The sequence below is a fragment of the Larus michahellis genome, chromosome 28 (genome assembly GCF_964199755.1).
Source record: "Larus michahellis chromosome 28, bLarMic1.1, whole genome shotgun sequence".
In the NCBI taxonomy this organism is placed as follows: Eukaryota; Metazoa; Chordata; class Aves; order Charadriiformes; family Laridae; genus Larus; species Larus michahellis.
The window spans coordinates 698945-713338 of NC_133923.1; the positions used below are offsets into that span (position 1 = coordinate 698945).

The following is a 14394-nucleotide window of genomic DNA, read 5'->3' on the forward strand; positions in this document are numbered from 1 at the left end:
ATATATAGTTATATTTATATATAGTTTTATATCTATACGTATAAAGAAAGAGAAAAAGCATGGCTTTGGTTATTTTGGTTATCTTGGAAACTTGTGCTTTAAAGTCCTGGGTAATTTAGAAACTTTTCTTTCTACTTTTATTACAAATATTTGAGGAAAGAAATTTTTAAAGTATTTCTAGAGTGAAATATTTAATTTAGAAAATACTAATGTATCCTTTTTTTTTTTTTTATTTTAAGGCAGAATTTTTGTTCTGGGCTTTTCCACCTTGTATTGTCTTTGCCTTTTAACTCCAAGGAGCCATCTCGGGTCCTGTTACTGGCACTACTCCTGAGACGCGTGTCTGCCAGCTCAGGAATTGCTCACTTCATAACCAATAACTAGTGTTGGAGTTTCTCCATACAGACCATAGGAACAATTGTAGGACTTCTCTGGCTGCTGGATCACTCCCCAGGTTCGTCTGGGGTGCAGCTGAACTTGTGGCAACAAGATGTTGGAGTGAACCTGGCTATGACGTAACTCAACTGTGAAGGACCCCATGTCATTTATTTTCCATTTAAACATAGATTTTTGTCTTCACATAGGTATGGGGGTCTCGGTCCAGCTGACAGCTGTCATCTTCATCTTGGTATTGGTATCTACACACCATCTCGCTGCAGGTAATTTTGCTCTGTAAAGGATTAATTTCACTCTGCTTAATCCATTTTAGAGACTACAAATAGTTTTGAACTGATGCCCCCTGTCCTGCTTCTGGCAGGGATAGGGTTAATCCTCCCCAGGCTCTGGCAGGGACACAGGTATTCCATCCCATGTGAACCATGCCCAGCCTGCAGCTGGGAGCTGCTGGGGAAGAGGGCATGAAGTCGCCGCTTGGCAGCTGGCTGGGGCATCCCAGGTCCAGTCGGTGAGAGGTGGTACCATAATCGTGTTTGTACATTCCTCTACCCATGTTGTTGTTTTCTTGTTCCCTTTGCTGTTCTGTTAAACTGTCTTTGTCTCAACCCACAAGTTTTGCCTCTTTCTTCCGATTCTTCCCGGGGTGGGAGGGGGACAGTTCGAGAGAGCGGCATGTGGTTCTTTGTTGCCGTCTGAGGCCAAACCACGACAGTCTTCTTTGGCACCCAATGTGGGGCATGAAGGGTTGAGATAAAGACAAAATTTGACTAGAGCTAGTTAAAACAAATTTGTTGTGCGCGTTTATTTAGTCGCTGGTCACTTGCTTGATTTGTTGTCGTGACTGTGTTATGTAAACTGCTATATGGTTTATGTACTCCCCACGATGCTGTTTATCATCTCTGGGACAGGGATCGGGATTATCATTTTGCTGCCCTGTGCGATATCAGCTTGTGATGTGATAACTTCACTGTTCAGATGGTTATTTTGGGGTGTTTATGTAGTATTGCTTTTGTCTCAACCCACAAGTTTTGCCTTTTTCTTCCGATTCTTCCCCATGGAGGGGAAGGGAAGGCAGCTTTGAGAGAGCGGCCACATGGTTCTTTGTTGCCGTCTGATGCCAAACCACGACACACCCTATGACTTTCTTCTCCACTGAAGAAAGTCCAGGTTTAGATGATTTCTTTGGATTTCATGTCAACATAGATGCACGTTCCGGGATTTAGTGTGCTCAACTGTAGGCATTAAAACTGAGCACCTGAGAGCTATCTATCTAAGGTACGTGTGCGGTCAATAGGAGAAGACAGGCCCACCCAGAGCATAACATAACTGATTTATGCCAGATTCCCATTTTCCCAGGGAATGAATCACTCTGTAGGGAATGCATTTTCTCCATGGCTTCTCTACAAGATCATTGCCTCAATGAGATACTTATCTTCTAGGTGGCTAAAGTCTTGTGAGATGAATATATCTGGATTACCTAATGTTGTCAACTTTACAAAGTGGGGTGATAAGGTAGTTTTGACTTGCATGATGTGTTGAATGCTGGTCATTTGAAATAGGGATGGCTTTTAATGACTTGTATTTCAAATGCGTCTATGTGCTTTTCTTCATCCTCAAATTTGCAGCTGCTGCTACTGATCAGAGCTGTGGGAGGATGTGCTATTGCCATGGGGTAATGGCTGCAATTTCAGTGGGGGAAGCACTTACAGAGCATTATACTTCCAAAACTTCTCACAGATTCTTCCCCCTTCCACCACTGTGATTGCTGAGCAGAGTTCACCCATTTGTCTTTCTCTTCTGTAGGTGATGGCCATGATCCGCTGCTTGTCTTGGATGGTTATGAGGATGAAGGCATTCGACTCAAATGTTTCACTGAGAGGTTGTTTTCTGAAGTCCAGGTGTTGTGGACAGATGGTAGAGGCGGTAGTCTCACTGGGACTCCTCTCAACACCAACACCATCACTGCTAATGCCAGCAGCTCCATCATTCTGAAACCAGGATCTGGAAACGCTGTGTCCTGCAAAATAATCGATAAACTGCTGAAAACATCAACAGAATCTTCAGTCGTCATTGCGAGTGAGTATGAGCTTGTGTCCTGGGAAGAAAAATAGTGAGCTGATGCATGCAGGGCAGATTGCCCCAGGAACACTAATTTCTAGGGGAATAGAATAATCAGTTTTCACAGAAGTTTTCTTCTGTGGTATATCTTGATCTTTGCACTGAACCACCATTAGTTTCCAGGGACAACTCCCAAACATTGTCAAAATATTAATAATAAAAACAACCTTCCATGGGTGTAATACCATCTGGGGAAAATGAAATTCTGTTATCGAGTGGAGCTTATTCTCACTTGCAGGTATGGAGGATGCCGTTCCATCTCTCTCTGTTTTTCTCACATTTCCTTCCACTTCTGTTTCAATTACTATAACATGTAATAATCTGCTCTCTTTTATTCTATTCTAACACAGTGGTTTACACAAATAACTGAAGGTGCTTTGTAAAATAGTCTAGGGATGTAAAAGTCCCAGTGAACTGTTCCTACAGGTGTCTGGGAGTGAAATTTAGATCCAAATTAGTTTTCTTTCACATTAGGCATGTAATTAAAGTATAAAGTTGATTATTCAAGGAAATTTATAACTGATCATCTGAAATAATTTGCAGATGTCTTCTTTCCTGCCACCTCCCCTTGGCTGGCAGCTTTTATCGTGATCCTGCTCTTGGGCATATTCCTGGTTATCGCGGCAATTTATAAACTCAGAAGTAAGTTCCACTTTTAATGTTAAAGTGATGAATGCTTCATACAAAGGCAACATCACGATGTCCAGAATTATTTGGGGAGGAGGGTACAGGATTATGAACAATCACCCTCGTGATTCTCCATCCATGGATTTTTACTGCATGTTTGCTTTCTTTGTATATTTGTTTTTAAGCATCTCTTAACTACTCCAACATCTTAGGGTATAAACCTGTACAATCACATTTGCCAATATGAATTGACATATTACTATAGAGAAATTATTGTTGCAAGTTAATCTCATTATTGAAATAAACAATTCTGGCAAATAACTGAAGTATGTTCATGTACCTAAATGTACCCACTGGCTTAATTTATTTGTAAGTCATTTTGTTGCTTTATAAGCTGTTTTCTAACTAAGGCAGTTCTACAACAGAAATCTGTTGCCAAGTCTGCATTTTTCTGCTTTCAGCATCACTAGTTTTATTCATTAAGTTCTGTATGATTTCTTGTTGTTTTTTTTTAATGAAAGATATAAGTATATGCAAATCAAGATATTTTGAAAATAAATTGCTTCCATAACAAGGATGACCATCACGAAATATGAAGTATAATTTGAAAACTTACAAGCAAGAAGAAAGTAATACAACATTTTCCTTCTCCCTGCCTCTCTCTTCTCTCTCTCAGGCAACAGTAAGACAACTACTCGTGAAAGTAAGTCATATTATTACCATATTTAAAAGTCATATTAGTACTATATTTCCTCATTAACATCTTGAAAGAGATATGCAACACTAGAAATGTTGGCCAGTGGTAGAAACCATGGAGTTAGACAGTTGTATTCCTAAGGTTGTTTTCTGACAGACACTTCAAAAGATGGGGACTTTGGTTGACCTTACCTACCTGTGGGCTCCAGTGAGGGTGTCTTCGGGGAATAAGTCACCTTACGTTCAGCCAACACAGAAAGACTGTCCCACTGCCAAGAAGTTTTTTCCGTGTATTTGAACGGAACTTCCTATATTCCAACTTGTGCCCATTGCCCCTCGTCCTGTCACTGGGAACCATTGAAAAGAGTCTGGCACCATCCTCCTTCAACCCACCCTTTAGATACTTGTATGCCATAATAAGGTCTCCCCTCAGCCTTCTCTTCTCCAGGCTAAAGAGTCCCAGCTCTCTCAGCCTTTCCTCATAAGGGAGATGCTCCAGTCCCTCAATCATCTTAGTTGCCCTTCGCTGGACCCGCTCCAGCAGTTCCCTGTCCCTCTGGAACTGGGGAGCCCAAAACTGGACGCAGTATTCCAGTTGTGGCCTCACCAGTGCAGAGTAGAGGGGGAGAATGACCTCCTTCGACCTACTGGCCACGCTCTTCCCTATGCAGCCCCGGATTCCGTTGGCCTTTTTGGCAACAAGGGCACATTGTTGGCTCATGGATAATTTGCTGTCTACTAGGACCCCCAGATCCTTCTCCTCAGAACTACTTCCCAGCAGGTCCACCCCTAACCTATACTGGTGCTTGGCATTCTTCCTCCCCAGGTGGAGGACCTTGCACTTGCTTTTGTTGAACCTCATTAGGTTCTTCTCTGCCCAGCTCTGCAGCCTGTCCAGGTAACACTGGATGGCAGCATGACCCTCTGGAGTGTCATCCATCCCTCCCAGTTTGGTATCATCAGTGAACTTGCTGAGGATACACTCTGTCCCATCATCCAGGTCATTAATGAATATACTGAACAAAATTGGACCGAGTATTGACCCCTGGGGGACACCACTGGTTACAGGCCTCCAACTAGACTCTGTGCCGCTGATCACAACCCTCTGAGTTCTGTCACTCAGCCAGCTCTCAATCCACCTCACTGTCAGCTCATCTAGCCCATACTTCCTCAGCTTCCTAATGAGGATGTTATGGGAGACAGTGTCAAAAGCCTTGCTAAAGTCAAGGTAGATGACATCTATGGCTCTCCCCTCATCCAGCCAACCTGTTATAACATCATAGAAAGCTATCAGATTGGTCAAGCATGATTTACCCTTGCTAAATCCATGTTGACCACTGCCAATAACTTCCTGTTCCTCAACGTGTTTGGAGATGACATCCAGAATGAGTCGCTCCATTACCTTCCCAGGGACAGAGGTGAGACTAACCGGTCTGTCGTTCCCTGGGTCCTCCTTCTTGCCTTTTTGGAAGACTGCCTTCCTCCAGTCCTCAGGCACCTCTCCTGTTCCCCATGACCTTTCAAAGATGATGGAGAGTGGTCTAGCAATAACATCTCCCAGCTCTCTCAGCACTCGTGCATCTCGTCAGGGCCCATGGACTTATGAATGTCCAGATTGGCCAAGTGGTCTCTGACCTGGCCCTCCTCAACTGAAGGAAAATCTTCCTCTCTCTAGACCTTCCCCCTTGCCTCCAGGGCATGGGATTCGTGAGGGACGGCTTTATCAATGAAGACCGAAGAAAAGAAGGCATTCAGTAACTCTGCCTTCTCTGTGTCTTCCACCACTAGGGCACCCGTCTCATTCATCAGTGGGCCTACATTTTCCCTAGTCTTCCTTTTTCTATCGATATACTGAAAGAATCTCTTCTTATTGTCTTTAATTGACAATGCCTGCTCCTGATGAGAAATGAGGGAATTCTTGCATCCCATTTAACCTGGGCTTTTCTGCCTGCAGACGTTGAAAGAAGTGGTAAAAAGCTTTTGGTATGGGTCACCATTTGTGCAACAGCTTTCACAGGTTTTCTTGCCCCTGACTGATCTGTCTAAAACTTTGCTATTTCCAGAAAAATGACTTTTTGACAGTCCGCAAGGTGTCTTGTCCAGGCTCCTTAAAGCAGTAGAACAATTTCTAGTGCCCTTATGTGAAAATGTAATAAAAAGACTCTTTGAACACCCCAAACACAATGTTGGAGTGTAGTTAAAGCTGCCATATGGATGTGATTGGGCAGGGTGTAGAAGTGGCAGTGTGTTCAGCGTGTCCACAAACCAATTTTTCCCTGCCAAGAGCCACTCCACCTTTCAGTAGGTGCAAAATGTTCAATACAAAATTTTGTTTCATGAGAAAACTGGAGGTACTTATAAAACAATTTTTCTAGATTTTTTGTTCTATTTAAAAAAAAAAAAGTCTTAGGTAAAAGACAAAACTATATAGCTTCTTTTAGATAGCTTGCGTCTTCCAGCTCCCACCAGCAATGAAGAAAATAGGGATGAAGGTCAGAGGAGGAACTCAGCTTATTCCTCTGAACTGTACAAGGAGGTTTTTTACTCTCTAATGACTACGGAAACAATTAAAAAAAAAAAAAGGTAAAAAAAAGTAAGTTTCCTGGGCTAATGGTAGCCTTTGTAAACTTCTGTAGAATCCAACATATTCTGCTTGAAAAATGCCACAGGCTGGGAAGTTATTTTCATTTTTTAAAATGAAAACCTGATTGCTTGTCTGAATATTTACATCAATTTCCAAACAGTTTTGTCTTCAGGATGAGATTTTTATTCTTTTTTTAAGGACTTTTAACTTAGAGCATAAAAGCAGAATATGTCTAATCGCTGTTTTATAGTGATGGTAACTCTAAAGTAAAGAAAATGTCCCTTTGCCATAATTGAGGGAGTGACCTGCTGCCTGGTAACTGAACTCAGAAAAATTCATATAAACAAAAAAAATTTTGGAATAAAAAAAAAAATAAAATACGTGGGAATAAATCTATGGAGACTTTTATTAAAATTCACATCCAGGCATCCCTGAAACACTTCTCATCTATTTCTCAGACTTTCGTCACCTGTCAGGTGATAAGTCAATATGACTTCTGAAGTAAAACTGAGCAAGTACTAAATTATCAGAGAACAGAAAAAAGTCTTTTTGCTGTCAAGATGTTGTAGTGCTGGCACAGGTTGCCCTGGAGAGATTGCAAAGTCTCCATCCTTGGAGACATTCAAAACCCAACTGGACACAGCCCTAGGCCAACTCTGCTCGAGCAGGGTGAGTGGACTAAATGGAACTCAAGAGGTCCCCTTCCAACCTCAGCTCTTCGGTGACTCTGTAAAAGATATCCTAGCTGCTGATCCCTAAATGGCTGAGAGTTTGTAACAGCAGAGAAAACAAGGCTAGATGTCACAGTGTGATTTATGATGGATCTCAGTACCTTTGTTTCTAATGTTGCAACAAAATGGCTTAACTTGAGGAAGCAAGGTTTTTATTTGTTTTCCGTCAATGCCTGTACTGCACTTGTTTAAACTGAGTGTATAAAAAATAATTTACTTTTGAAGTCTAGTTACCTAGTATTAAAAAAAAATCATAATTTATGTGTATGTATATATGTATTCAAATACACACAACTTTATATATATATATATATAGGCCAATAGTATATAACATAGAATAATAGAATGGTTAGGGTTGGAAGGGACCTTAAAGATCACCTAGTTCCAACACCCCTGCCCTGGGCAGGGACACCTCCCTCTAGACCAGTCTACTCAAAGCCCCATCCAGTCTGGCCTTGAACACTTGGATGGGGATGGGGTATCCACAACTTCCCTGGGCAACCTCTTCCAGTGCTTCACCACCGTCACAGTAAAGAATTTCTTTCTAATATCCAAGGTAAATCTCCCCTCTTTCAGTTTGAAACTGTTACCCCATGTCCTATCATTTCACTCCCTGATCCAGAGTCCCTCCCCATCTTTCCTGTAGGCCTCCTTCAGGTACTGGAAGGGCCTATAAGGTCTCCCTGGAGCCTTCTCTTCTCTAGGCTGAACAACCTCGACTCTCTCAGCCTGTCCTCATAGCAGAGATGGTCCAGCCCTTAGATCATCTTTGTGGCCCTCTGCTGGACCCTTTCCAACAGGTCCATGTCCTTCTTGTGCTGAAAGCTCCAGAGCTGGACGCAGTACTCCAGGTGGGGTCTCACAAGAGCAGAGTAGAGGGGCAGAATCACCTCCCTCGACCTGCTGGCCACGCTGCTGGGGACACAGCCCAGGATGTGGTTGGCTTTCTGGGCTGCAAGCGTGCATTGCCTGCTCATGTTGAGCTTCTCATCCACCAGCACCCCCAAGTCCAGCACCTCCAAGTATATGTACATTTACATACATATATATAGGCCAATAACATCCTGGCCTGTATGAGAAATAGTGTGGCCAGCAAGACTAGGGCAGTGATCATCCCCCTGTACTTAGCACTGGTGAGAGTGTGACATAAATACCATGTCCAGTTTTGGGCCCCTCACTACAGGAAAGACATTGAGCTGCTGGAGTGGGTCCAGAGAAATGCAATGGAGCTGGTAAGGGGTCTGGAGAACAAATCTTATGAGAAGCAGCTGAGGGAGCTGGGGTTGTTTAGACTGGAGAAAAGAAGGCTGAGGGGAGACCTTCTTGGTCTCTACAACTCCCTGAAAGGAGGGTGTAGTGAGATGGGGTTCTATCTCTTCTCCCAGGGAACAGGCGATAGGACAAGAGGAAACAGCCTCGAGTTGCACCAGGGCGGGGTTAGGCTGGATATTAGGAACAATTTCTTCACAGAGCAGGTTATCAAACTTTGGAACAGGCTGCCCGGGGAAGTGGTGGAGTCACCATCCCTGGAGGTGTTTAAAAGACGTGTAGACATGGTGCTGAGGGACATGGGTTAGTGGTGGACTTGGCAGTGTTGGGTTAACAGTTGGACTCAATGATCTTAAGGGTCTTTTCCAACCTAAATGATTCTATGATTCTATACAAATCATGGCTTAATCACTTCTGTGTAGTCTTTAAAACTGAATGTTTACTGCTTGAAGAATTATTTTTAGGATATAAAAATATTTCTGTGTTCACAGGAAATGCACAAAAGGAATTTCAAAAAGGTAAGTTTAACACATTTTTTGTCAGTGATTTCTATCTATAAATCTCTCTCATCCTTCAGAACTAGATAAAAGCTGAGCTTAGGAAATATTAGTGACTGTTTTGCTGTTATAAGATAAAATAATAAAAAAAAAATCATTGCTCTACCTTTTGTATTGAACATTTAAAGACAATTGATGCCTACTGCAAAGAAGAGGACTAATTTCATGGAGAAGTTTGATGTCTGGCTGGTATTTTTTTGCTCATTATTTGAGCTTGCAAATTGTTCTGTTGGTTAATTTGGATAAGTTTATGTGTTCTTTAGGATCATGGTTCATGCTGAATTTCAGTCTGTGATAAAAAGAATTAAGCTCTAGAGTCTGAAAAATAAAATAAAAAATAGTTTCTGTTCTTTCTATAAAGGCTGGTTTGGACTGCATTGTACAAAAGCAGAACAAGAAGATTGCTTTTACTGTGAAGAGCAAGTGAGCTGGGTGTGCCAGAGATGTAGTAAATCCAGTAACCTTTTTTGAAACTTTTAGTAGTCCTTATGGTACCATGGAGAAACAGCAATTACAGCTTTTATAAAGCTACGTTTAATATTATCTGGACACCGCTCACTTTTGTTTCAACGTAAGTGCTAAGAACCGTCCGCAGGTGGGTGTGCTGCGGCCACTCAATCACACCTTCATTAAAGTATTGGGGTTTTCCCCCGTAGGTCAGTCATCTGAAGTACTTCATTCTACTGAGGTTAATTTCTTGGCCTGTCCTTTTGTTCCCGCCTTAAGGGAAGGTACCAGCATAATGAAGACAATAACTCTGGCTGCCTTATAGCTGGGGGGCATCTGATCATTTTTATGAAGCTGGGATCAGTTCAGTTTAGCTTAGCTCTTGCTATACAGAACACAGTGGAACAGATAGAAATGTCAATGTATTTGTGTAAAAAAATTAAAAAAAAAGGAAAAGAAATGGCGTTTTAATATTTAAACATAATCTTTTTCAGAGATAGCGGATCTCAAAGATGAACTGGGTAAGACCATGTTTTGACTTCTTTGTTTTGAGTATCCTTTGATTAGAAGAATCCTCTATATTTAAAAAAGTTATATTATCATGAAAGAAGACCCACACTGAAAATGCCCTTCTATTTTAAAGCTGGGATTTTCAATTAAATTAATGATATCTAGTATTATTATCTTCAATGTCACCTGGTTTTAGCCAGTGAATTTTATGTCTAATTATTAGTCTAAGCTAATAACCTAGTCTTCTTCTACAGGATGGGTATCTTCAGAGGACAATTTATTGCCCACCTATTTTGAAATTATATTCTGAATTTAATGCCAAGCCTCAGTTTCCCAAATTAAAATGTTCTATATCACTGAAATTCTCACTCGCATTTTGTGTGTTTTTTCTCTTGAAAAATGTAACATTCTCTGCTATTTCTGGGTTTGTTGTTTTGTGTTTCAGATGAGGAGTGGGACAGATTTCAGAATGGTAAAATAACACTTTTTTTCTACTTTGCATTTAGTACTACACACTATTCTTTTAACCATACCCTGAAAGATGCTGTGCAGGTGACTATTCTAAGAAAATAACAGTGTTTTATGCAATTTTGAGTATTAGAGTTGGAAAATGATCCCAGAACTTCACAGTTGCAAAGATTTACTCTACTATTCCAAACAAAAAGATAATTGAAAAGTTATGTTATGTGTATGTGTACACACAGTCTCTCTTTTTATCTACAGGAATATATCTATATTTCTATAAAATGAGAGTATATATAGCTATTTTCATGTATTTTTATGTATATTTATATATAAAATAAGAGTATATGTGGCTATTTTTATATATATATACATATATATATAAAAATATAAATTTATTTTTCCACTGCTTGAAAATATTTAAGTGGAACATTTTATTTATTGGATCTCAAAACAAAATAATTACTAAAGCATCTGACTAGAGCATTGAAAAGAATATAAAGGGAAAAATCGCAGTGTAATTCCTGTTGAACATTGAGAATAAAAGAGTTCTCAAAAAGCAACTGTGACAAGCTCTGTCCCCAGGTGAAGCTAAGAACAATAAAATGGTAACATGGGGTTTTATTTGTGTACAAGAGACATTCTCCAGTGTTGTGTTACTGAGAGAGGTTTCACTCTCCTTCGCTTATGATGTTCTATGAACTGTAAATATCCTTGGGAGCTATTTCCTCTGAATGACTCCCCAATTGTTTCTGGTATTTTTCGTTATTTATTTTGTCATATCTTGTGTTCAGGAATATTTGTGCAGCACATTATTTAATACCAGAGAAAATTTATATAATGCATGTCTATTATTCTATAAACAGATTAATCCTATATATATAAATATACATAAACAGATATACACAGATTAATAAACATATTAAGCCTGTATATCTAAATAACCTATATATTAGAATTCCAAAACACATGGTGAGTGTACCATAATTTGCATGATTTAGTCGTCCTAACTTTTAATTTAATTTTGTTTCTTTATAGAAAATCAGGATATGTTGGACAAAATTGGTAAGGATATTAAGTTAACTTTGGTCCTTTAAAATGATTTAAATTATTTGTTATCAGAAATACCACTTTGGAACTGAAGTGTGCCACCATTTGAGGGCTATTGCAGCACTTCGTTCTCTTCCACAGTTAGACTTAGTTGTCCCTAAAAAACAGTGTTTATCTGACACAATTGTGGACTCTAGAATGCCTGTTTCTATGACAAGGGAACACCTTTTCATACCTTTAAGGGTTTAATTTTTGCTGTAGTTGAGTAGAAAACAGATTTTCCTTCCTACGAACAAACCGACACTTTTGAAAGCAAGTACAAAAAAAAAAAAAATTTATATGCATTTTGACATGTTGGCCATTTCAAGGTCCTGTTTGTCATCTGACAAGTTCTGGAAGCATGGCCATGGGTCCTCTACGTATTCATTCCTGCCCCTAGAGGGGAATAACCCCCTGCACCACTACAGGTTAGGGACTGACCTGCTGGAAAGCAGCTCTGCAGAGAGGGACCTGGGAGTCCTGGCGGACAACAAGTTGACCATGAGGCAGCAATGTGCCCCTGTGGCCAAGAAGGACAACGGTCTCCTGTGGGGCATGAGAAAGAGTGTGACCAGCAGGTTGAGGGAGGTCATCCTCCCCCTCTGCTCTGCCCTGGTGAGGTCACATACTGTGTCCAGTTCTGGGCTCCCCAGTTCAAGAAAGACAAGGAACTGGAAAGAAAGACAAGGAGTGGATAGAATGCAGCGGAGGGCTACATAGGTGGTCAGGGGACTTGAGCATCTTATGAGGAAAGGCTGAGAGACCTGGGTGTGTTTAGCCTAAAGAAGAGAAGGCTGAGAGGGGATTTCATCAATGCTTATCAATATCTAAAGAGTGGATGTCAAGAGAATGGGGCCCTACTCTTTTTTCAGTGGTGTCCACTGACAGAACAAGGGGCAAAGGGCACAAACTGAAACACGGGAAGTTCCATCTGAACATGAAGAAAAGCTTCTTTAGTTTGAGGATGCCAGAGCACCGGAACAGGCTGCCCAGAGAGGTTGTGCAGTCTCCTTCTCTGGATATATTCAAAACCCACCTGGATGTTGTGCTGTCCAACCTGTTCTAGATGACCGTGCTTTGTCAGGGGGGTTGGGCTAGCTGATCTCTGAAGGTCCCTTCAAACCCCAGCCATTCTGTGATTCTATGTACGTACAGGTGATTCGGCTCACCTAACTAGTTACCTACTGAAACAGCAGAGAAGGAACACTTTCTGATGTTCCATTTTCTTTATCCTGACTCTACATAGAGTCCAGTTGACTAGCTTGGGTTTAGATAACCTCTACCCCTCCAAGGTTAAGCTAGCATCTTTTCCCAAATCCTAGTCTGAAGTATACTTAAGTAAAGTAGTATCGAAAATACTCTTATTAGCACAGACACCCTGTAGAAGAGCCTTACCATGCATGAGTATAACACAACTTTCTGTCTTTTTCAGAAAACGTCCAAAATGAGCTGGGTGAGTTGAAAGATGAAAAGTAATTTTGTCATATCTACACCCCTCCACCTCCATACTGTACTAAAATAAGGTCTATTAACATTCTGCTCTAATTTTAATTAATCATTCATTTCTTTTCTTGCAGATTTCAGAAGAGCTCAAAAAAACGCAGGTAAGTCAAATCTCACCTGCCGTTAACCTCATGTTCTTTCATGCACATACCAGAGTCTATCCCTTGTGTCATGAAAAACTCACAGGCTGTCAGAATTTGGGGAAATTTTGAAGCCCATGGGTTGAAAGAGACCATCTCCCATCTACACAGTTCTCAGTGTCATGAATTGGAGCGAAGCATTTCTGCACCAACTAGGACGCTTTTACACGTTATGTGCCTTTGAGAGATTCAGCTTTGTGCTTTATTCCAAAAAATTCATCTGCCAGATGCATCTAACCAGAGAGCCTGGATCCCCTCAGTCAGAGAAAAGATGAATTAACAAAGGCACAGTGAAGCCAGAGAAGAGGCATGTCCTGATGGATATTATTTCTGCTATTGAGTTTTTGTCTGACAAAAGCATACTGTATATTCCTGGGGTATTTAGTTGTTTGCTTTGATTTTTTTAGTGTTTTTATTTTTTTTTCTTATTTTATGATTTCTCTCCTTTATTCACTTCCTTCGAGACTATTGTTTATTTTCCTGAAAATCAGAAATAACCTGGTGCTTTGTAATTATTTTTTTTTCTTCCTTTCTCAAGTTAATATCACTCTGGATGAGAATTGCAAACATCCCAGCCTCATCATTAAGGAGAAAAACAGAGTCATGTCCTCCACGCAGAAGGAGATCCTGCCCAAAGCAGTGGTGGTAGCTACTAAAGGGTTTTCAGAAAAGAGACATTACTGGGAAGTGGAGGTGGGGGATAAATCAGAGTGGGAGCTGGGTGTCGTGGATGAGGAAATTAGAAACACACTGAGGAACAACACAATAAATACTTTCCCAAAGGGGAATTTACTCAGTCTGCGGTTTTCTCAGGGAAAATACACCTTAACTGGTGGGAAAGGTGAAGGAAATTTCAAGCCCTGCAGCGTGGTAGGTGTTTTCCTGGATTGGGAATCTAGCACGCTGTCATTCTTTGATGTTGAAGAAAAGTGCCTTCTTGAGTCTCTCACTTTTGAGCTTTCTGGGAATCTGTACCCATTCTTCAGTCCAGGCTCTGACGACAAATGGTTGGGAGTACGCCCTGTATACACTTAAAATACAAATACTCCGTGACATCCTTCCACAGGGCCAGGAGGAGATTGATAAATTAATTATGTGGTGAATCGCAGAGGACGGGAAAGCAGAGAGGAAACAAACAAACAAAAAAAGTAATATCAGCTTTTAAAACCATGGTCAAGAAAGAGTCTATGAAGTACTTCTTAGGGATTCATCTTGTACTAAGGAACTGATTTTGTAAAAACCCAGACCTGTCAAATGTTACAATT

The 14394-nt window shown here is 40.8% G+C and overlaps 1 protein-coding gene across 1 annotated transcript; it reads left to right on the forward strand.

Annotated features, from left to right (window-relative positions):
* Positions 1-586: 586 nt before the first annotated feature.
* LOC141735040 (butyrophilin subfamily 2 member A1-like) lies at positions 587-14231 on the forward strand. Its single transcript, XM_074567466.1, is given in 12 exon segments — positions 587-659; positions 2200-2472; positions 3058-3156; positions 3818-3844; positions 8913-8939; positions 9920-9946; positions 10381-10407; positions 11436-11462; positions 12919-12939; positions 13064-13090; positions 13668-14155; positions 14157-14231. Coding segments are annotated over 12 exon segments (1191 nt in total).
* Positions 14232-14394: the final 163 nt, after the last annotated feature.